The 24901-nt window shown below is 38.2% G+C and overlaps 1 protein-coding gene across 4 annotated transcripts; it reads left to right on the top strand.

Annotated features, from left to right (window-relative positions):
• The first annotated feature begins 1905 nt into the window (after positions 1-1905).
• On the top strand, positions 1906-19232 carry LOC143861077 (plant cysteine oxidase 4-like). Of its 4 annotated transcripts, XM_077371970.1 has the most exons (7): positions 1917-2073; positions 3028-3163; positions 3279-3412; positions 13298-13461; positions 13902-14049; positions 18622-18825; positions 18921-19232. In XM_077371970.1, exons 3-7 carry the CDS (start codon positions 3313-3315, stop codon positions 19037-19039), a joined length of 735 nt encoding a protein of 244 aa, XP_077228085.1. In that variant the 5' UTR covers positions 1917-2073; positions 3028-3163; positions 3279-3312; the 3' UTR covers positions 19040-19232. The 4 variants fall into 4 exon arrangements, with proteins under 4 accessions (XP_077228083.1, XP_077228085.1, XP_077228084.1 ...); XM_077371969.1 differs by having other exon boundaries at positions 3028-3412; XM_077371971.1 differs by lacking the exon at positions 3028-3163 and having other exon boundaries at positions 1961-2073.
• The last annotated feature ends 5669 nt before the right edge of the window (positions 19233-24901 follow it).

The raw sequence follows: 24901 nt of genomic DNA, 5'->3' as shown, positions 1-24901 counted from the left end.
AGAACTCACCCCTAAATGCTAGCCATTACAGGGAGGGTGCCCATTCCCTTATAACCCATCAACACATCCACTCCGGTGCGGGATCTTGCTTTTGCATTGAACCCTAACAATCTCCCCCTCCATGCGGAAGCAACGTGGACAATCTCGCCCTTCCACAAGGAGGCAACATGGGAACCACGAGATACAACACCATGGTTTCTGAGATCTTCCCCGAGGAACATTCTCCGCCCTCGGGAGGCAAATTCTGGTTACCATGCCCTGAGCTCTGATACCATTTGTAGGAAATTTGGGTGGAACTCACCACTAGAAGCTAGCCATTAGAGGGAGGGCGCCCATTCCCTTATAACCCATCCACATCCACTCATTCTTTCCGATGTGGGATCTTGCTTCTGTGTGGAATCCCAATAATAAGGTCAAAATCCACACCTGCAACAAATAAAATTTTAAAAAAAATATGAAAATGTACAAAAAATGTGAAAGGTGTAAAAGGCGAGATGCAGAAGGTAGATCTTTTGGTTGGGAGGATGGGAGAGTGGAAAGTCAACATGACTCACTCGACTCGCTTAGGTGAGGTCATGAGGGGCAAAGTTCAGCCCTCTCCGATGCTATTGTGCATCTGATGGACCCTGCCACCACACACTTGTTTTATTGGCTCCCATCATTTCTTCGAATATGTTTGGATTGATTTTTTTTTTTTTCGGAAAGTGGAAAATAAAATATTTTCCACTTTTTCATACTTTTCCATGTTTAGATTAATTAAAAGAAAGTGACGTGGGCCATGTGGGCTCAACTCTTATTTAGGCAATAACTATATGCTCTGTTTGGATGCTGGTAGATCTTGGGAGGATTTGGAGAAGAAGAAGTCTAAGGGATATTAAAAGCAAATCAAAAGGAAATCAATTAACGGGAAGATTGAGAGCAAATCTAAAAGATGTTGTTTGATTTGGCCAAGATTTGCAAAGATTTGCCACTTCCTAATAAAACTCAATAGATAAGAATTGCTCGAGAATTTCTCCCATTTTTTCTTCGATTTGGAGAAATTCATAAAGCGAATTTTGAGGGTTCCACGTCACCGACAAGTGCCCGACATCTCCGGTGGTCAAACTCCCCAATTTTGCTAAATTCCTTACCAAACACCCTTCAGCGAATCAGTAGAATTACATTCCCTGCTATTTTTCTCAACCAAAGGCAACCAAACAGAGCAATCAGGAAATAATATTAGCACAAACCTAACTGTCTTTTTTTCCTTAATCGGCTTGTGAGTGCTTTTTGGGAAATGTAATAAACCTTCTGAAATCTCTTTAAATACAAAATGACAAGATAGTCTGTGAAAAATATCAAGATATGGTTGTGCTGATGTCATTTCCTAAACTAAATCATTTATGTTTAAGTTGTCGAGATGATAAAATTTTCATAGGAAACACTTATCCACGAGAAATATTTTTCGTGCAATCCAAATAAAGCTCAGGAGTAGACGTGGAAAATGGGCGGGGAGGGGCCGGATGTTGCATTCCCCGCCCCGTCCCCCTCCTTGTCTCAAGGAATATTCTCCGTCCTCACATTGTCCTCGTTTCAGGGATGGCAGGGGATCCCAGTCCTCACCCCGAGGGGAAAATCTAATCCCCATCCCCGCCCCACTTCTAGAGGAAAATTCCCCGCCCCATCTCCGCCTTGCTATAATAATAATTTCGACTTTTTTTTAATCTAATCAAACAAATATTAAATAAGAATTCAAAACTAAAAAATAACACCCCGTCCCCCGTCCCCGCTTAAATCGGGGAATCCTCGTGATCCCCTTTTTTGCATGTTTAAATCGGTGAATCCTCATGGGAAATGAGGCGTCCCTTTCGTTATTCTTTACTATGCCGAGAGCAGTTTCGTAATTTCATCCGTAACCACGGCCCAAACTGAGAAAAGGGGTCTATATACAGACAGAGCAAAACGCCAGAGTTGCAATGGCATTTCGAAGATCGCCTCAATTACCTTCCCTTGCGACCATATTTTTCACTCCCAATTTCTCAGCTTCTATACCTCCATCTCAAAACCCTACCCTCCTTTCTCTTGCGCACCTAGGTACGTTAAATCCCTTCTATTTTTCCTCTCTTTCCTCTCAATTTTATTTCTATTCCCTCTTTTCTTCAATTTCGTTTCATTTTCTGCTCTATGATTTTCTTCTTCGTATTTTCTTTTATCGCACGAACCGTTTCCTTACGAAATTCAGATAGGGTTTCTTTCGTTTTTTTTTTTTTTTTTTTCGACTGTAATTGTCGTTTCCAAATGCTTTCTCTGAAACTTACTATGTTTGTTTCAGTTTTAAATCGGAAAAAATGAGGAATCCTCCTTCTTATCTGTTTCTCATCTAATCCACGTTTAGTTTCCCCTCGTAATCTATTACAATAGAAGTTAGGGATTTATGGTAAACTGCATAATTCACCTTCTGCCAAATTCAAGCTGTAGAATTAAGTTAGGGCCCGTTTGGATGCTGAGAAGATTTTGATTTTGATTTCTCACATTTGCAGCCCTTTTTGTGTAGTGATTTGGATAGGGATCAAATCCTTGGATTTCCAAATCAGCGACTGACAGTGAAAAAAAAATCAGATTTCCAAATATGCTGTGGAAATAAGTAATTGGAAATCCGTATATATCTGGCAGTTTCCTTCCCCCTCTTTGCTCCTCTATCTCTCCCCCCTCCAATAGGAAGCACCCCCTTCCCTCTCTGTCTCCCTCAACATGAACTGGCGGATCTGCTCATTTTGTATTCAAAACTCAATTCCAAATCCAAATACAAAATATGAGGTATCCAAATGGGCCCTTAGGGATTTGATTTCCAACAATTTGCATGCATCCCTTAAATTTCTTTCTTATCTTTCGTATATTATATTTATATGGAACAGTAAAAATGCTGTGTTTATGTTTTACTCAATGACAGCGATTGATGTTCTATATATAGGAAAAATGCTGTGTTTTGCCCAATGACAGCTATTGATGTTTTATATTTTCCCTTTTTATTTTTTTTGACTTCAACAGGTCTTTACTTCTGACGAGTCTAATAAAAAGGGATCAAATAAGGTGCCATGGGTAGTAGCAATTTAGTTCAGATAATGAGATTCGAATTTGCCCTAATTGTATTTTGAGATTGGTAGAGAGAACAATTGCAGTGTTGGTTTGTCTCCAGTGTATTTGAACATTTTGACAAGCTATTTTTAGTCTGAATGGTCAGGAACTATACGTTCCTGACAGAGCCATTCTACTGTACTTATACTACTACTATTGGACAGAATCTGTTGATTTAATTGATATCATCCTTACATTATGCCGGCTATACAGAAGCTGTATGAGGTTTGCAAAGCATCATTCTCTACTAATGGACCAGTTTCTGAAGAAGCTCTTGAAAAAGTTCGTGCAAAATTAGGTATGAATTACTTTTACTTTTTTCTTCCTTTTTTAGTTTTTAACTAAGTTAGTATCTACGATTTGTGGACGTATGTGTCGACATGGACACGGAGTGTCAGACACGGCAAACACCCAAAATTTAGTAATGGGGACACGGCTAAAATAGAAAGTATATATAATCATGATTTGTGGATTCAAATTCGTGTGTTGTGTTGAGTTTCGGCTCGGATACGAGGTGTCTTATATGGTTGCCCCTAAAAATACCGAAATGGTGACATGCCCATACACATACATACATACAAAACTATTGATTACTATCATAATTTGCAACAATTGTAAATACGGTATTCGTTTAACAAACTAATAAATGTTAGGATTAATTAGCTATAATCTTAAACAAACATGAGATAATCAAATAGGAGCTTGTTTAGCATTTTAGGTTTAGGGGAGGGGATATATGTTTAGGATTTTAGGGGGGAGGGGATATGAGCTAAAAGAAGAGTCTATGATAAAATAATAGTTAATAATAAGGGATCTGCTAGGGACCAACGCAGAAGGCATTTTACGGGCCGGCTGTTGCATGAGAGAGCAGCCACATAGGCTCACTTTTTATCTTATTCATTTAATTCATCTGAGGTGGCTGCTCTCTCATGCAACAGCTGGCCTGTGAAGTGCCTTTTGCAATGGCCCCTAGCAAATCCCTATTAAAAGAGGTAAACACAATGTTCAATAATAAAACAGAATGTCACACTTGACACGGTATAAAACCGTGTCGATAGGCTCACATTAAGTATGACACTTCTAGCAGTATGTTTAAAAGTGTCGACACATGTGGACACTCGTGTCATGCACTGCGTGTCAGCAGTAAATTCAAAGTGTCGGCTAAATCATAGGTCAGTCTACACAGCATATATTTGTAGATGCTATGCTTTAGCCAATCAATGCAGTACTGCATATATCATATGTCCACCAGTATGCTTATATATGTTTTATATTATTTTCTAATTACACTATTTGATGCTCTCCCAACTAGCATAATCGATTAAGTTGCTTTCCAAATGAATGTAATTGCGCCTAATGGTAAAATTTAGCTAGGGCTTCTGTCCAGTTATGGTTAATTTGCATCACTAAGGGGCCGTTTGGATACACATATTTTAGAATCCTGGATTTCCTCAAACTTGTAGTTGGGAGACGAGAAGAAAGAGAGCAGCCGTCGTTTTCTGATTTATAGCCTTTCTTTCCGACAGCAAGAGAGCTGGCGATCGTCCCATGTTTTCAGGTTTTAGAAATCGCAGGATGCGGGAGAGATTTCTAAAACCTGGTTTTCTTACATAAAATCCAAGAAACGCTGCCAGGACAGCATACCAGCAGCTTGATCATGGCCCTCTTTTACACCGTTTTCAAACTAAAACTTGGATTCTAAAATCCGCGTATCCAAACGGCCCCTAAATGTTTTTCGTTCAGCATACCCACTCCAGGATATAGAAGACACAACATTTGAATATAGGCATTATGACCTATTGCTTAGCATAATGGTCCTGGCGTGATGCAGCTTATAATGTAAGATGTGACGATATCTACAGCTTATAATTTAAGATGTGATGATATCTAAAACTAATAATTTAAGATGTGTTGATGTCTACAGCTAAAAATTTAAATGTCAATCTTTTAATGTTTCCATGTTCAAGTGGTTTGTCATTTTTAACAGATGTATGCCCAACTGCTCTCGCCTGGGTTCTCATTGTGATGGGCCCCTTCGTTTCATTATTGTATACCTGTTAGCATTGCAATCATCTCAGCTCATGTATTAGAGCTATATGTATGGCAGACAAGAAGTCACTTATTCCAAGGAAATGTATAGTAGCATATACTTGGAGCATTGGGCTATATTAATAGATCCCCCCTCCTGATGTAGGAGCATTTCATCAACCCAAGAAGATCGAAAGTCAGAAACATCCATGATCGAGCCGTCGAAATTGCTCAACTTGATGATCCGCCCCCTAATCGGCGACTGACCCATTGAAATGACATCGGCACGTCACCTGCCATTTTAGGAGCTATCCATCTTTACTACTTTCTAATTTTGTCACTTTCTAATTTTACCCGTTTCTCATTTTGTGTCAAGTTTCCAAATTTGTTGGTCTAAATTTCGAAACCCTTCCAAAACCTGAATTTTGGTTCAATTTGGTAGTTTCCATTTTTTAGTTTTTTCAAAAATAGTTTGTTTCCAATTTTTGTTTTGCCTAAATTAGTTATCTCGTTTTCCTAGTCACTAAGTTTCCATTTGAGTCTTAGCTCTTAGTCAAAATAGTAATTTTCATTTCAAGTTAATTTCTTTAGATACCCTTTTTCCCATTATTAGTATGCTAATATTAGATTTGCAACTCTCCCATTATTCCATTATTGGTCCCTATCACTTTGTGATGCAGTTTGAAAACCTGGGCGCTCTTCGTGGCGCAGCAGCGGATGCAAGATTGATAAAATAAATGAAAAAGGGGCCCTTCGAACACCGTCGTAGGGAATAGGATACTTCGAGCACCGTCGAAGGGGATGAGATTTACTTCGATCCCGTCGAAGTCGAGTTTCTCAGAGCGAGACTAGAAAATACTCCTGCAGGTGTTAATCCAAGCAACCAAAAGTTCTCAAAGAACTCAAAAGCTTAAAGGCAAAATTTTCATTCAATAATCAAAGTCCATTACAATGCTTATATAACATATATTTATAAGAAAAGAAACCCTAAAAACTAAGTTCATACCCAAGCAACTAATTGCAGCCGTCCCTTTAAAATAACATAAATAAAACTTAAAACTCGACTAAAACTTACCTAAAATAGTAATCCCATAATATACATATACCATATTCGTAAAACGCCTATAACTTTGTCAAATCAAGTCCAAATCGCCTAATCTTGGGCTCTTTAGATAGGTAATCGGAAAACCGAACAAGCTTTGATGCCCAAAAAAATACTACAAATAAAATGACGAAAATAGAAAATAAAAAAATAAAAGAATTGTTCCAGACCAATGAACCGAACATTCTTGGTGATTCTTGTCCGCATCACTTTGGCAACCCACGAATGGCTCTCCTTGTATTTATTTATTTTTTAAATGAGGGCTATTTATGAATTTAGGAACTTGCCTTTGCTTTCCAACAAAAGGAGGCGCAGGTGGTTGGTGAGAACAACAACTTGCCATTTCATCACAAAATAAAAGTGGCACATGCACATTGGAGCTCATCTTTCTTAGGAAACTTTAATGTCCTAAATATCTCACGTGGAGGCCAAGCTTGCAAGAATATAATTTGCTTTAAAAAGTAGACAATTTGCTGAATTTATCATAGATATTCTAGAAGCATGGCAAGAAGGAAAAAGATGCAAGGACAAGTAGGATGTCAAATTTAACCTTTTTTCATGAAAAAGGAAAATCAGATGGACGTTGAAAGGCTTGGATTTTCTTTTTGAATATTGCCCATTTTTATTTGTTATTTGTAAGAGTAGATAATTCCTTTATATATATATATATATGAGGAAAATGATTCTGAGCTTGAAGCTCATATAGCTTATATGAGCTTGAGGGCCCAAACACATGGGTCCCACATTTTTTGTGGTGATCCAAACCATTCATTTGCAAGGCCCCATCATAGATAGGGTGTGTACAAAAAATCAGCTCCATAGGATCATCCTAACCCATCCAAAAGTGGAGGGCAAAAATGGGCAGATATGGTGTCTGTCCATTTTGCCCTCCACTTTTGGATGGGTTAGGATGATCGTATGGAGCTGATTTTTTGTGCGCACCCTATCTATGTAAGGGCCTTTCAAATGAATGCTTTGGATCATCCTAACAATGTGGGCCCACATGTGTTTGGGCCTTCAAGCTCATATAAGCTATATGAGCTTCAAGCACACAATCATTTTCCTATATATATATATATATATATATATATATATATATATATATATGAGAAAACTGTTGGTGAGCTTAAGCGCACCAAACCTATGGTGCGCTTAAGCTCCCCAATCACATGGGGGCCCACTTTGTTAGGTGATCCAAAGCATTCATTTTAAAGGCCTTATGATAGATAGGGGGTGTACCAAAAATCAGCTCCATAGGATCATCCTAACCCCTTCATTTGTGGAGGACAAAAATGGGCAGATTCATGTATGGGACTTTAAAATGAATGCTTTGGATCACCTAACAAAGTGGGCCCCCATGTGATTGGGGCGCTTAAGCTCACCAAAAGTTTGGTGAGCTTAAGCGCACCAACAGTTTCCTCTCTCCCTCTCTCTCTCTCTCTCTCTCTCTATATATATATATATATATATATATATATATATATATATATATATGGAGGAAAGTGTTGGTGAGCTTAAGCGCCCAATCACATTGGGGCCTACTTTGTTAGGATGATCCAAAGCATTCATTTGAAAGGCCCTTACATAGATGGGGTGTGTACCAATAATCAGCTCCATAGGATCATTCTAACCCATCCATTTGTGGAGGTCAAAATGGACAGACATTATTTGTCCACAAATCTTCCCATTTTTGTCCTCCACAAAATGGAGGGGTTAGGATGATCCTATGGAGCTGATTTTTGGTACACACCCTATCTATGATAGGGCCTTGCAAATGAATGGTTTGGATCACCACAGAAAATGTGGGACCCATGTGATTGGGGCGCTTAAGCTCACCAACACTTTGCTCATATATATATATATATATATATATATATATATATATATATATATATATATATATCTGTGTGTGTGTGGAATATGATGAAGAGGCTGATTTTGGGAATTAGAATTTCTGTTTTAGTTTATTCGTGAATGAGTTTTTATTTCATTTTCTTTCTTGGATTATGGTTGTAAACCTGAATCAGTTTTCGTCTCAACCTTGATTCCCATCCCATTCCCTTATTTAATGCAAGAGATATATGCCAGAGGAACTGATCATCTCCACGACCAGTCCACTTTCTTGTTCAACTTCTGCGCGTTCCAATTCTCATAATTTTTTAGAGCTTCCACTAACTGCGTGCGCCCCTAAATCAAAAGCAGTGCTTCCGCATCCGCCCACCTACATCAAAGTGGTATCAGAGCTAAGTCTTGCAGAAATTCTGATCTTCAGCAGTTCTGGACTGATGTGTCAAAGTAGAGCTTATTTTCCACCTATAGAGCTACCATTCGTCCCACGCTTCTCCGGATATGGCGCGATTGCAAGGCCGAGTGCATGTATTGGCTCAATGGCCTTGAAATGTGTTATGTGTGTTACAGTCTCAACCACCGACAGACAATCCATGTGGAAATGCATGGAGATGGAGCGACGCGAGTTGGGAGAACTTCCTTTCAACAGATAGGAGGAAATACGTTACTAGGAGGAAATACGTTACTGATTCATGAAAAAATTCGCACCGGCAGCATACCAGCGAAGACGTGAGGAGAAAGCCCGAAACGCCACAAGCTCGACAATCTAACTCACATGTGTCTCCTCATCGAGCACTTCGGTGCCATCAAATGATGAAACCCAAACCCGTACGGGTGTGGCTCTTTGGCTTAACGTCCTGGCTCCCCAGTGACGCGAGTTCGAATCCCCCCGGGCTTACCCAATGGGCGTGGTTTACGGGTGATTGCGCGCATCCGTAGGGAATCGTCCAGCCCTAAAAATTGGGGTGTGGATGCCCTATATCATAAAAAAATGATGAAACCCTTGATGATTTCTTTGAAGAATCTCAACTTTAAGAGGAAGAAGAGTCCCTCAATATCATTGAACCTCAGAGTGAGGATGCCGACGATGATCACCTGATCGACGAGGTAACACATGCACTAGATGAAGCTAAAGACAGAAGATGCAATTGAGGCTATGTTCACTCCGAGGGCGTACCGAGATCTCCTCCACTTTGACAATTGCCCTGTCCTTAATTTTGAGAGTGATGAGAGCTACATTTTGCCTCCACTACCACTGCTCTTAGAGCATCTTGAGGGCATATTTTCCAGTCAAGTCCCACTGCCCAACCAAAATTGCCAAGATAGTATCTCAATGGAAATACTTGGTTCGGTGGAAAGGACTTCCGTTTGAGGTAGGTGTGAGCTGCACGTCGGTCTCGACCATCATTCCCATACTCGCCACATTGGAAACAACGCGAAACTGAACTCGTGGGCGAGTTGCTTTCAAGACGAGGGGAATGTTGCAGGAGCATCTCGTCAACCCAAGTAGATCGACGGTCAGAAACATCATATCCACGATCGAGCTGTCAAATTAGCTCAACTCGATGATCCGTTCCCGAATCATCGATTGGTCCATTGAAATGACATTGTCGCGTCACCTGCCATTTTGGGAACTTTTCATTTTTACTACTTTCTAATTTTGTCACTTTCTAATTTTGCCCGTTTCCTGTTTCGTGTCTAGTTTCCTAATTTGTTGGTCTAGATTTAGAAACCCTTCCAAAACCTGAATTTTGGGTTTCAATTTGGTAATTTCCAATTTTTAGTTTTCAAAAAATAGTAAGTTTCCAATTTTGATTTTGCCTAAATTATTAATCTCGTTTTCCTTGTCATTGTGTTTCCATCTCAGTCATAATTCTTAGCTGTAATTTTCATTTCAAGACAATTTCTTTAAATATCCTTTTCCCATTCTTTAGTATGCTAATATTAGATTAGCAACTCTCCCACTATTCCATTATTGGTCCCTATCACTTTGGCAACCCAAGAATGGCTCTCCTTGTATTTACCTTTTTATTAAATGAGAGTTAATGAGGAATTTAGGAACTTGCCTTTGCTTTCCAACCTATGTTGCATGGATTCTTTGCCCCCTATGCCGAATCCGTATCGACACGTCTCTGCATCCGAATTGGACATGGATTCACGTGGGACACACCTGGATTCTTGTCGCAGCCGTGTCCTGCACGAATCCTTTTTTTCCGGGCGAATCCAATTCATCGTTGTCTCTTTTGAAATGCAAATCCTGTATATTTTCCCTTTAAACGTATTTTCTTCGTAACTTTTTTTTTATATGAAAGCACAACCCGTACTCTTTTAATAAAAAAATAGCGCCTCGACCCTCGAACATCGACCCCCTTCCTCCTTCAACTCTCTTAATACAAAACTCGCCTCAACCCTCTAGCCTCAAAATTTTCATGAATATATATGCACACACACACTTGCACACACACAATCACGCGCGCGCACACACAATATATATATATATATATATATATATATATATATATTTAAATTTTAAATTTTAAATTTAGAAATTTTTATTTTATTTAAAAATTACCAAATCCGAATCCTACTTTTGGGAGTTTGCCAAATCCGACACCTCGAATCCATGTCGGATCCCGACACGCGAATCCGAATCCATGCAACACTGTTTCCAACAAAAGGTGACAGGTGGTAGGTGAGATGGAAACACTTGCCATTTCATCACAAAAAAAAAAATGGCACATGCACATTGGAGCTCATCTTTCTTAGGAAACTTTGATGTCCAAATATCTCACATGGAGGTAATTTTCATTTCAATACAATTTCTTTAGATACCTTTTCCCATTATTTAGTATGCTAATGCTAGATTATCAACTCTCCCATTATTCCATTATTGGTCCCTATCACCTTGGCAACCCACTAATGGCTCTCCTTATATTTACCTTTTTATTAAATGAGAGTTAATTAGGAATTTAGGAACTTGCCTTTGCTTTCCAACAAAAGGAAACATGTGGTTGGTGAGAACAACAAATTGCCATTTCATCACAAAATAAAAGTGGCACATGCACATTGGAGCTCATCTTTCGTAGGAAACTTTGATGTCTTAAATATCTCACGTGGAGGCCAAGCTTGCAAGAATACAATTTGCTTTAAAAAGTACACAATTTGCTGAATCTATCATAGATATTCTAGAAGCATGACAAGAAAGAAAAAGATGCAACGACAAGTTGGATGTCAAATTCAACCTTTTTTCACGGGGAAGGAAAATCAGAAGTTGCTCACTGGACGTTGAAGGCTTGGATTTTCTTTTAGAATGTTGCTCATTTTTATTTGTTATTTGTAAGATGGGATAATTCCTCTATACCTATGTGGAATATGATGAAGAAAGGGGCTGATTTTTGGAATTATAATTTGTGTTTTAGTTTATTCGTGACTGAGTTTTTATTTCATTTTCTTTCTTGGATTATGGTTGTAAACATGGATCAGTTTTTTTCTCAATCTTGATTCCCATCCCCTTCCCTCTTTTAATGCAAGAGATATATGCCAGAGGAACTCATCTTCCCCCGACAACCAGTCCACTTTCTTGTTCAACGTCCGCTTGCACCACTTATCATTTTTTAGAGCTTTCGCTAACCGCGTGCGCCACTAAATCAAAAGCAGAGCTTCTGCCCCCCCCCCCCCCCCCCCCCCAAACACACACACACACACACACACACACAAAAACAATAATAATAAATTAGGAAAAAGGAGGGAATGTCCCCAAATTAGTAGATCTAACATGATGGGGTCCTTCTTTTGTCTTATTCTCCATTTACTGAGTTTAGACACAATCCTGCATTGGTAGATGGGAGAGATAAGGACGTTAAGGTGTCCATTGTAGATGTATGATGAGTGGTCGCCTAATCACTAGATGTAGGGGTTGGGCCTGTAGCTGAACGGTTGAGGCTTTGTTTCTCAACCTTGAGGTCTCAGTCTCGATCCCAGCTTACCTACCCAAAAAAAAATCACTGAATCTTTTCTTATTTTCTTCTTGTACATGGGTCTCGGTTTTTATAGTTACTGCTTAATTCTAGTAGAAAACTATTTGATCTAGTATTATTTTGATCAATGCCTCTAGAAAATTGAACCGGAGTTGGAACAAGAACCATTCGGAATTTATCAGGTCCTCATTCCCATCCTTGTAATGCTCACTTTGGAAGTTGAATGCAATTTCTGGAAGAGGTCACTCAATTAGCCCTAGTAGGGACACTTAAGCATGATCTAGCTCATTAGTAGTAGAGGTGACATGGGCCTCATGTGTGGGTTGGCAGATCATCGTGCGGATCCCAACATGTCTCTTTTGTCTGATTTTATTTTCTATGGTGACCTGTCTCATGACTGTGATCTTATTCTTCAGAATTCCTTTCCTCAAAAGCCAAAGCATACACGATTGGAGTGAAGGTTACATCATGGGATTCCTCAGTGGTGTTTCTTGAAAACTTTCTTCCTCTTAATTGGAGAATGCTACTTTAGCCATTTTCTGGTTCCTCTATATCGTGTTTCCAACATCCAACCATTACATTGCGTGAACTGAAATTGCTAGTTTCTTGCTATAGACTTATCTAATGGTCCATGGTGCAAATTAATTGTGCTCTGTAGCAATTCTTGAGTATGGATGTTGGAAAAATGTATAACTGGACATAAGATTTTTGTGTCCGTAAGACTAATTCGTGACTTTGAAGAACATTAGAATTTGGCAGTGGAATTTGGTTTCTCTTGTATTATTATGCATGGCAGAATATCAAAGGAGTTGGTAACATGTTATGTTAGATACCGTGGTAGATTTACATCCACAATAATTTTAGTTGAAAAGTAGCTCTTGAGAATATCCACAAACATAGATTTATCTTTTTCAGCAACATGTATGGCAATCTATTTCTGTTTGTATTCTTGGAGTATTGAAAACCTTTTGGTTTGAATGTGTATTCTGTAGTGTCATTCTGTTTTAAGAAGAGAAATACTTCAGTTTCACTCACGAAGTCCAGAAATGGTCCTCCACCCATTCTTATTTGAACCTACGATGGGACCTATAGTAAAACAATGGCATGACCTCATATCATGTCAGTTGGCTCCTATTGATTGCTCACTGAAAAGGGTGGAGGACATTCTCCACGTAGGACTGAATTAAGGATTTCTAATAAAACATTTTTAACTCTTTTGCTATTTCAGATAACATCAGGGCTTCTGATGTGGGTCTCGAGCAGGATGCACAGTTAGTTCGTGGATGGAAAGGTTCCTTACATGGTATAAATGGAAAGAAAGGTCGTAATGGGAGCAACCAGTATCTCCCTCCAATCAAATATCTGCATTTGCACGAGTGTGACAGCTTTTCTGTACGTCCCAAACTTATGTTGTAAGACTTTAGGAATTTTGTGGTTGTTTTGATCTTCAATTGATGAAACTAGTAAAGTTGTACTTGATTGCGAGTCTTTCTCTCTCTCTATCTCTCTTCAATTTATTTATTTACTGGTATAGCGTAGGATGTGATGCAGTTGATCTTCTGGATTTTTTTTTTGTGGAGTGTATTATTAGAGGAATGATAGAATGAAGGGAGCCCTTGCAAAAATCAGCTACAAGGGTACTCCTATTGGTTTGTTCAGCAAACCGCATTTTATGGCAAAGTTGTTCCATATTTTCACTGCAATAAAGATGGGCTTTTGCTGAAAATGACCAATGAGGATGCCCTTTTAGTTGGTTTTTTTGAGGGCTCCCTTCATTCTACCATTCCTCATAATATTAACATGTTTTAAGGGTTTTTTAAATGTTCCTGCAGATAGGAATATTCTGCATGCCACCTTCATCTATTATACCCCTTCACAATCATCCTGGAATGACCGTATTGAGCAAGCTTCTATTTGGTTCATTGCATGTGACTTCTTATGACTGGCTAGATTTACCTGGGTCTGTTGATCCATCAAAAGGTGAGCTTCTTCTATCATGCCATGCCTTTCATTTATTCTTTGATTACTGAACCATATTTATCTGAAGATAGACATTCAAAATGCCGTAGGCATTCCTTCGAAATTGTGACCATTTACAGAAATTATAGTTCCCTTTAAATATTACAATGGAGTTTTCTGTAAAGGAAACCTTTCTCCATTGTAATTTTATTTTGCTTTAGGGTTTTCTCATCCAGGAAATTATTTTTTCACTTTTATTTTAGACTTGATTTTGTATTACTTGTTTGAGACATTAGTATCAACCTTCAAGCAATTGACATCCCTGAAGCTTCTAATGTGATAACTGTTGTGCAATCCACTTCTGCAATCCATCTAATTTTATCTTGAAAGGAATGCTTATATTATACTTCTCAACTTTATTTGAAAATGTTATCTTTTGTAGAAATAAATATAATTAAAAGTATTTGGCAGGGGAAATATTTATGTCTCTTCCCAGTCTTAAAGAATTTAATATAAATAACAAGGAATAGCCCATCATGGGATATATTCCTTTTTTTTTTGAATGATTAACTGTTTTCCTGGGATCTATTCCCTTTTCTCCAATATTCATCTCTCTCTCTCTCTCTCTCTCTCTCTCTCTCTCTCTCTCTCTCTCTCTCTCTCTCTTCTTTATTTCTCTTTTTATGTTGTTGCGTCATAAGGCTTGGGATTTTTCCCCACAAAAATACATCTTTTGAACTGGGCACCCCCTTGGTGACGTCATTAGGCCATATGGCTGGTGTCTATAGTCGTACAGCCTTGGCACAAGTTTGAAAACCTGTATGGCTTGGATACACATCCCTTTCCCTTAATTATGGTGAGGTTTTAGAATTTTTTGGGGGGGCCTCTATGTTAAAAAAAACTAGTTTTTGGGTTGATGCGGGTAAACTCTTAGCCCGGGACTTATTAAGAAGGGGAGCTGACCTTTTTGGATAGTTTTTGGGAGAATATGTTGGTGGTGTTGTTTCTATCTGAGCTCATGAGAGGGAGTTCTCCATTTTCGTGGACTTTTTTTGGGGTTCATCCCTCAATTTTGGACTATTATTTGAAATCTGGTTTGTTAGTCAATTTCTTCCTTTTTTTTTATGAAAAAATCAGTTATCTGTCATACAAAGGTTGAGAATCTTCCTCTAAGGTTGTTTTAATATTTTAATGGCTTCTTCTGATGGATCTGAAGTGAGCTCCACTGCTACTGAGACTCCAGACATTGGATCTGCTACGGCAATAGGTTCCTACAGTTACATTCCCAACGTACAAATTACAACAATAAAATTTGATGGAAACAACTTCATGGAGTGGGTTTGGTCTGCACGGATATATATATATATATATATATATATATATATATATATATATATATATATATATATATATATATATATATATATATAAGGAAACTGTTGGTGAGCTTAAGCTCACCAAACTTATGGTGAGCTAGCTTGCCCAATCACATGGGGGCCCACTTTGTTAGGATGATCCAAACCATTCATTTGAAAGTCCCTTACATAGATGGGGGGTGTACAAAAAATCAGCTCCATAGGATCATCCTAACCCCTCCATTTGTGGAGGACAAAAATGGACAGACACAAATCTGCCCCATTTTTGTCCTCCACAAATGGAGGGGTTAGGATGATCCTACGGAGCTGATTTTTGGTACACTCCCTATCTATGATATATACTGGTGGATGAGGTAAGTTGGGCTTGAAATGGGATACAAAGTCTGATAGAGAAAGATGTCTGAAACAGGTGGAAGAAAATCACCTTTTTGAGTTCTTAGCAAGTCTGAAACCGGCATTTGACGTTACTAGGGGTCAAATCGTAGGCCTTAATATGCTTCCTACTTTGGAGCAGGTGTACTCTCTAGTTCAGAGTGAGAGAAGCATAAGGAAGGCTATGATTCCGCTGCCATCCCAGGCACATGGTTTTAAATTTCGACCGAAATCCGAAATCACACATACCCGAAACAGTCTTTTATTTTGACCGAAATTTGAAATTTTGGTCATTTAAGGGATTTCACGCAAAAATCTCGATTTTTATTAATTATTTAATATCTTCCCGAAATTTCAGCTGTAGTTACGACTGAAATTTCAAAATTTGGGCCGAAATTCTGTATGACATAAAAGATTATTTTATTCGATTTCGTCCGAAATTTTGAATTTCAAAATTTCGGTTTTCGGTGACGACCGAAACGCATTCTGAAACCGAAATTTGAAACCATGCCCAGGCATACTATTCTTCATTAGTTACTGCATGAGGTAGTTCCAATGACCGAGTGGCAATCAGAAGTTCTTTGATGACAAAGACAACGGCAAATTGAAATGTCCTTGTCATAAGGAGACTGAAGGGGGTTAACAAAGCAGATGTACAGAGAGGAGGGTCACCAGCGGCCAGACACAGAAAATAAATACGGATCCTCCCCGGCCCATCTGACGATAGGTATAACTCAAGAAGACAACAGTATAGAGGGACATCCTGAGACAGAAACATCAGTTTAGCGAGGGGATTCAATTCAGAGTTTAGATCTATTCTCGAATTTTTAGATCTATGCAATGTGATCAATCCGTTCCTGCATCATCATTTGAGTTTCTACTTTCAGAAACCTATCTTTTAAGAAGATTTTTTTTTTATAAAAAAAATCCCAAGTTTGTGATACAATTATAAGCAAATAGTTATGGAATTGCGCCCGTGCGCGTGTGGTTCTAAGTTCTAAACCTAATTTTCATCTGTTTTGGAAAGAAAATAAGAATACTTGTGACATGTTACACTTGGATAAGTATTTTATAATGTTGTTCTGGACATTGAGAAATCAAGACTACTCAAGAAGCTAGGTTTGACAATAATATGATGTTTTCTTTTGGATGGTATATTTGTGGGGCCAGTTTTGAGATAATAATATGATGTTGTAATACGATGTGTGTATTAAACTTTTCATGCACGTACCTACTCCCCATGCCCCGTTGGATTTCCTCTTCCATTACTATAGCTTTGCGTGCGTATGATCATTTTCCTATAACGATTCATTCGGCCTGATTTTGTAGTTGCAAGTGGTTTATTATATTTTATGCCTTTCATGTTAAGGTTAGTTGGAGACGTAGGCTATGTGGAATTACTTGGCAATACTGTTTATTTGAAGGTCACAGGTTTTAACTTGCCACAAAAATGAGAGACTTTGTGAACAGATGACTGGACATACAGGTCCTCCTAAATACATTTTGTTGGCATGGTGGGATTTGCGTCGACCGACTGTATGCTCTGGCAATCTCATGTTTGCATGTGCACGCATATTTTCTCTAAGTGCATGCATGCTAAGGGTGCATGTTCTTTTTTTTTTTCAATAAAAATCTCTTATACAATTAAATTTTTGTTTGTTTTGTAATTGATTTTGTTCGTAGTTTTAAATTTCCACAGAAAATGATACGAAATGACTGAATTTTTTTCATTTCCACCCCCATTGAAACAGATACCGAAACCGAAATACATAGCAAAATCAAAACTGCTAGTGTATTATGGATATACCATTACTATATAAGTATTTGTTATATAGTTATATGTCTATGAATTGTATGAAAAATGGTGTATGTATTATGCATAAATATTTATATGAATTACATGTGAAATGTGGTATGTATTGAATCATCAGACTTGTGTGGCACTGCTTGTCACTTGACGTTCGATGTTATTAAATCATTATGGATTTTTTTTTTGTGATGATTCTTAGTGTATTTATGCAGGTTCTAGCATTTTCAAGAGTTTTATCTTAAATGTCCATCGTTTACACATCTTTCTATCTGAAACTTACATGTTTCCATTTTCATCACAACAGAAACAGATGCCAAAACCGAAATCCTTAGTTTTATTCTTTACAACCTTATTGAAGGAAACAGTATCCACACTCCCTTGTTTTGGTAAACACTTTTATGTTTGGTTCTTGATAGCTGTTCTGGAGTTGTGACAGCCTTCAGCCTTTAAAAAAGGGCTGCCCAGTGCACAAGGATCCCGCCATCGCGGGGTCTGGGGAGGGCTAGATGTACACAGCCTTACCCCTGCTTTTCAGGGAGGCTGTTTCCTAGTAGTAAATAAAGAGGGGAGTGCCATTATAAAACAAGGGTGTGGAAATTGTTCCCCTTTTAGGGCATGTCTGGCAACCATGAAATATTTTTCATGATAAATTAGCTTCTCCAAGTGGTGAGAGAGGGGGAGAAGGAGAGACTTGAGAGGGCACGACTGAGTGGAGGGTGGGAAGTGGCCAAAAACCAAGAAAAAAGTTGATCATATTTTGGTGTCAGATTTTTGCTTCATGGTTTTCCAGGCTTCCCTCCACCCATACACACAGAGACAGAGTCCTGTTGTACCTATCCCTCTCCCACTACCCCCGCCACTTGGAGAAGCTAATTTATCATGAAAGCATATCTGTGGTAGCCAAACGTGTCCTTATTAAACCCAAGTCTTGGGCAACTATTATGCTTTTTGTGTAATTTTCACTATATCTCTTCTAAGACATAGACGCCTTTAAATTTTCCTTATCTCAGATTATATTTTGGTGGCAATTTGCAGCTAGACCAGCAAAGCTTGTCAAGAATACTGAGATGTCTGCACCCTGTGGTACGACAATTCTTTATCCAGCAAGTGGCGGGAACATTCATTCATTCAAAGCCTTAACTCCCTGTGCTCTCTTTGACATTCTATCACCCCCTTATGCGTCTGAGGATGGAAGGCATTGCTCTTACTTCCGGAAATCTCCAAGAAAGGATCTACCCAGTAAGTTTTTGCTCCCTTATCCATAACTTTCTCGATTTGCTTACACTCAGCATAAAAAACTCACTCAATTATTGCTTCAACTGACTTTTTTAAAGGTATTACTGAATCAAGTGAAATAAACGCCTCAGAAGTGGCTTGGCTAGAAGAGTTTCAGCTCCCTGATAACTTTGTGATTCGGAGGGATTTGTACAAGGGCCCTGTTATTAGGATTTGAGGTTTTGTTGGAAAATTGGCTCTAATTCCTTGAGCTGAATTGCCTGGTGGAATGGGTTGTCAATAGTTAGATGGCAATAATTATTATTATCAATATGTTAGGCATTTGGGATGTTCATATAGTGGTAGAATTCTCAGATTTAATTACATCACCTTTAATTAGTGGAACATATACTGCAACAACTTGGACTTCATATCTGCATTTTACATTTCTTGAATAGATAGCTGCGGATGGCTAAATTTTTTCCCTCTGCATCTATTTTTCTTCATTGAGTGATGGCTTTAAGGCTCTCTCAAAAAAGAGTTATGGCTTTAAGGGGCCGTTCAGGCAATCAAACGGGCGAAACGTATTGCTTCAGATGACTTGAATTGAGCTTACGCCAATTAGGGGTGCAATTCTGAGTCCAATAATCAGTTTTGGACTCAAAATCAACTCTCAAATTCCAAAACTAATGAGGGCCTCACTTCAGAGGATGATCCAAACCGTTCATTTGTCGGGGCAGAACATAAATAGGTTGTACTCTCTAGATTATCTCCACAGGATGATTTTAACCCTTCACAACATAAACAGGTTGCAGTCCCTCTGCAGATCGGAGGGTTAGGATCATCTTGCGGAGATTATCATAGGGTAGAGCCAATTTATTTTGATTTTTTCTTCTTTTATGTTCTTGTTTTGTTATTTTTAAGTGTAGTTTGGGAGAAATTTTCATCCCTGTTGCAGCATTTCCACACCTTTTACCCTTTCCCCTGTAAATAATGACTTCATATTTCTCGAAAAATGTCAAACAAAAGGGGTAGAAATTTAGTCATTTTCAAGGAAAGACAAACGAAAAAAAGGCGGTGGAAGTTCGTATTTACATTTGTTTTTGGGGTGAGTGACCCACCAGCGTCTCCGGTCGTGTTTGAGGAAGCCACGTGTACCAAAAATCAAAGTAATAGGCATATTTATCTTTTTCTATCTATTTGTGTGGTTGGCAGTTACTAGTCACTTCCTAAAGTTTTCAAAAGCAATCTATTTTCTACTGTTTTGACTTTCCACCCAGATGATGGGAAAAAGGAAAGGAAGGAAAAATAACACGTTTTGCCTTTCCTTATACTTGTATATTACGTGCATCCAAACAGACCCTTTTTTAGATTGGTGGTTGATTCGCTCATCAATACATCCAATTATCATGTCTACTATGTGGTGTAAGACATTGGGTCCCTCTGGTAGAACTTTTTTCAAGCACAGATCAAACGTTATTCAGCAATCCAATCAACATTTCCATTGTCTAATCCGAAATTTAAGTAATGATTTGGCAGGACTTATACCGATTGTGGACCTTTGTGGGAGATTCTACTTCTAGCACCCCTTGTAAATTCCTTCCAAAACCAACCTATGTTTCTTAGTCGTACATTCCTAAAAAGTCTTCTTCTTCTTCTTCTTCTCCACAATTCAAAAATCTGAGGTCCTGTCTTTCTACATCTAAATATAAGTTAAGAGGCGAAGCTACAACGTCCTATCTTTCTAAATATAAACATCAGGAGATTTGCTAGGCAATTTCATGGAAAGCTATTTGGAGGCTCACTTTTGTGGGAGAGAAGTCACACAGGCTCACTTAATTTAAAGTGAGCCACGAGATTAACTGCCTAAATATAAGTTTATAGAGAACTGGAATGATTGATTGAGATTAATCAAAAGGTGGGACCCACTTTACTGTAGAGGTGAACCTCATTTTGTGACGTTGGGCATTCCTCCAGTCTCAAAATGGGGCATACAGCACATGATCGAGAGATATTCCAGCTACTTAGTTTTATTGTCAAAAGGTTCAAATCACGAAAGAAGATAAGATGAGAGGAGGTTGTATGTTGCACACTACTATCCCTCCATGTGCATTACTGTGGTGCTTTTGGAAGGTAATGTGAAATAGGGTGTTTAGGGATGAGCTGGCTTGGGATGGAAAAGACTGTGGACTTTAAAAGGTTTTGAAAAGTTTCGTGATTTGGTGAGAGATTAGAAGAAGATAACAGATAGTGATGTTTGGATGACGGGGTGAGGGGGAAATAACGCCTTTGGTAGGTTTCATGTTACGAGTCATTGAAGATGAGTTGTGGAGATTGGATCTTCTCTTTTGGGTCTTTACTTATTGGCATCCACCACTCTAATAATAAAGCAAGAGTTCGATCCCATTCTGATTCTTCATGCGACTAGGATTATCTGATTGGAACCTTTGGATTAGACCAACTGACTTGACATTGGCATAATCTGAACCGTTCATCCCCTGGCCTTACCGTGAAAGTTCCATAGCGGAAAAATCAATGCAATCAGATAATCTTAGCCATTCAGATGGTAGCTTGCAATTGGATGGTTATTAAAAAACTAGCCACTTTCCATATGGAAGCCCACTGATCCGATGGTTAATACACTGGGGTTCCTTAGATGATCGGTTTGGACCATGCTAATATCACGTCGGTGGGCCCATTCACAGGTATCAGGAGGTACTCAAATTGAGATTTCTCCCAACACTCGCGCGCAACCCCGCCCCATTATGTTATGGAAGAATTGAGCTTATTGCTGGGCTATGTAATTAAGACTGGAATTTTTTGTCAAATCGGGGCATTAAATTGGGTAAGAATTTATTGAAATTCTCAACAATTATTTAATCAGTTAATATTAGTAAATTAACAATAATTAAGCAAAGATTACTTTATTATAAACGAGGAGATAGAGTCGAGGTTTAAAATTTCAGTTTCGGTACCGGTTTCGGACCCTGAAATTTCGACATTTCGACCGAAATTTCAAATTTTCGGTAATTTTGGTGAAATATTAAATTAATTTTTTTTAAAAAAACAGATTTTTCAGGTCAAATTTCAGAAAAAAACGAAATTTCGACCGAAATTTCAAAATGTCGGCAGAAATAAAAGACCGTTTCAGTTTTTTGTGGTTTCGGTGTCGGTCTCCTCCGAAATCCAAAATTTCAGTCAAAATTTAAAACCATGGATAGAGTAAAGAGTAGCAGTATTAGTAGTAAGACACCTAACAGTAGTAGATGAAAACAAGACCCCGGAAAACATGGCATGTTAGAGTGTGATATTCTGGTGGTAGTCGCATTAAATGCCTATGTTTGCGGCGGCTCTTTTGCCAACAAGCTTCAACCATGGAGTTTGTCTGTATCTATTCCACAAGTAGTACATTACGTTGAAAAATAAAATAAATAAGAATACTAGAGTCACTTGGACTTCTCTCAATGCTCTTCATCTTTCCTACTGTAATTTGTTCATAATTTATTATTTGGCACGCTATAATCCGTTTTTTAAACTGGGAATCTGTTTATTTAATCCATGCAAGAGAAAGAGTCAGATACCCATCAATAAGATTGATTGTAGACGCTTGGTGAAAGCCTTCTTTCTTACATGATAAATGCCAAAACATCCTTAATAATTGAGTATTATTCAAAGAGTCCCGCTTTTAAAAAATTACTGCCAAGTCCCTAAAACAAACCGATGTCAATTTAAAGTGTTAAAATTTATAAAATGAATAAACCACCCTAGCTTCTCAATCGTTTTAATTACTTTATCCCAATATATTTGGTAAAGGGATTTGCTGGTGTCCATTGCAAAAGGCATTTTGCGGAGGGTCTGTTGCATGTGAGACCAGCCACCTCGTGAATGAAAACAAAAGCTGCTGAAAAGTGAGCATTTGTAGGGATTTGATAGCATCCATCGCAAAAGGCATTTCGCAGATGGTCTGTTGCATGTGAGACTAGCCACACAGGCTCACTTTTCAGTAGCTTTTGTCTTCATTCACGAGGTGGCTGGTCTCACATGCAACAGACCATCTGTGATGGACACTAGCAAGTTTGGATTTGCTAGTGTCCATTGCAAAAGGCATTTCACAAAAGCAGCTGAAAAATGAGCCTGTGTGACTGGTCTCACATGCAACAGACCATCTTCGAAAAGCCTTTTGCGATGGACATTGCTCTCGTCCAACGCAAAAGGCATTTAACAGATGGTCTGTTGCATGTGAGACCACCACATGGACAGGGCCCAACAAATGAATGATTTAGATCACCCAAACAATGTGGGCCAAATTCTATTTTTGGACTATAATTTCTCATCTTTAACTAGGATCTTAAATCTATGGTAAAACATGAAATTATATTTTTACTAAAAATGCAGAAAATAAAACGTTTAGGGAGAGTTTTGAAGAATATATTGGGAGAGAGTAATTAAAACGATTGAGAAGTTACGGTAGTTTTGTTATTTTATAAATATTAACACATTAAATTGACGTCTGTTTGTTTTAGGGACTTTTTGGCAATAATTTTCTAAAAAACAAGTCTCTTTGAATAACACACAATTCTTAAGGATGTTTTAGCTTTTATTTTTCTACGAAGGGACTAACTGGCAAAAGTCCCAAAAAAAAAAAAAAAAAATTTGACCGTTTCTTCCATGTATGTTCTGCCATTTACTCTTGAATATCAAATATTCTACATGATAATTTTCAAATTCAAAGTAGGGAAATGATACAAGGGGGCTAATATATCACCTCCCTTCCAAGAATTTTTCTCTATATGCACCTACTTCTAGCGACTCCAATTTGTATAGTAATAATGTAGAGGACGTGGCCATCATTGAAGGAATAAAATATGCATGCAATTCTTCGTAAGATTCTTTGGCTTGGCAATACAATAAAATAGTAAAATGTCAACTCATATGTACACAAGACAAAATAAAAAAGGGTTTTCTAAGCATGTCTTGGGGATTTAAAGATCGGGTGATTCCACATTTTCTTATGCACGAGACCCGATTTCCTTCTTCCTCACATTGTTTTTGTGTAGTTTACTCCTTCATATATTTGTCCTCACTGTTCTCAGAATCTCTTCAAGGGGAGGTAGGCCTTGTTTGTTGTTGGGCACTCTATTTTCTATGTACACACATTACAAGGAGGGAGTGTTTCTGAGCCTACCTTCTAATTAATCCCTAAAACCAATCCTCTCTTTGACCTCTTCTTCTCCCGATGATTTTAGTGTCTTTACTATGTGAAGGCATACACCCCAAATTCCCTCTAATGTCTTTCTATCAAGCCTCGGAAAGTAAATTGTTGGATGATAGGGAAAGAGACAACATCATGGAATAAGTTATAATGTCTCTCTCTCTCTCTCTCTCATCAAACTCTTGCTTTTAATTTTCTTCTCTTCTTTACCTAAGCATGTTGCCTATTTTTGTATGCTCTACTCTTTAGTATAAAATCCTCTAACAACATTTAGAGCCTGCCTTTCCTCCCTTTTGTTAAACCATGGTTGCACCACCAAACCGAAGATGACATGGATTTATTTGTTTATAATTTGGGAAGGACATTCAATCTCGGGGCTTTGAAGGGTGCATTACTGGTTAGAAATATGAGAGATATGATACAGAAATTTAATTAGGGCCTCTTTGAGTACCTATAAAAATTATTTGCATATCATATTATATGCAAGTGGTTTTGAAGTTAAATAAAATAGTTTTAGAAATGATATAGTTAAATGACTTCTAGATCGGCCTTAATATCTCATTTTCAAATAATAACTTAAAATATCTCACTTTTGGTTTCTGAAGAAACCTATGTTTTGGGGGTCCTAATGTTTCGGTAATTAGTTATGGGTTAAACAAATTTACGGTCAGGGTTCTCTCTCAAGGAGGGAAGGATCTCTATGTTGAGGTCAGGCTCGTCCACCAGGAAAAAGTAATATAAAGTTCATGTGGCTGTAGATCGAACCAGTAAATTAGTGATCTTTGTCATCTTTTAACATTTAAATATATTCCCTTTGTAATGGTGTAGGAAGGGCATATGCAAGTCTTCTAAAAGAGGATTAGAAGAGAGACAACGAAATGGGCACAC

The sequence above is a fragment of the Tasmannia lanceolata genome, unplaced genomic scaffold (genome assembly GCF_043159265.1).
Source record: "Tasmannia lanceolata isolate RefF3 unplaced genomic scaffold, GAP_Taslan_0.1 ptg000037l, whole genome shotgun sequence".
Lineage (NCBI taxonomy): Eukaryota > Viridiplantae > Streptophyta > Magnoliopsida > Canellales > Winteraceae > Tasmannia > Tasmannia lanceolata.
This window is presented reverse-complemented; position numbering and strand designations above follow the sequence as displayed.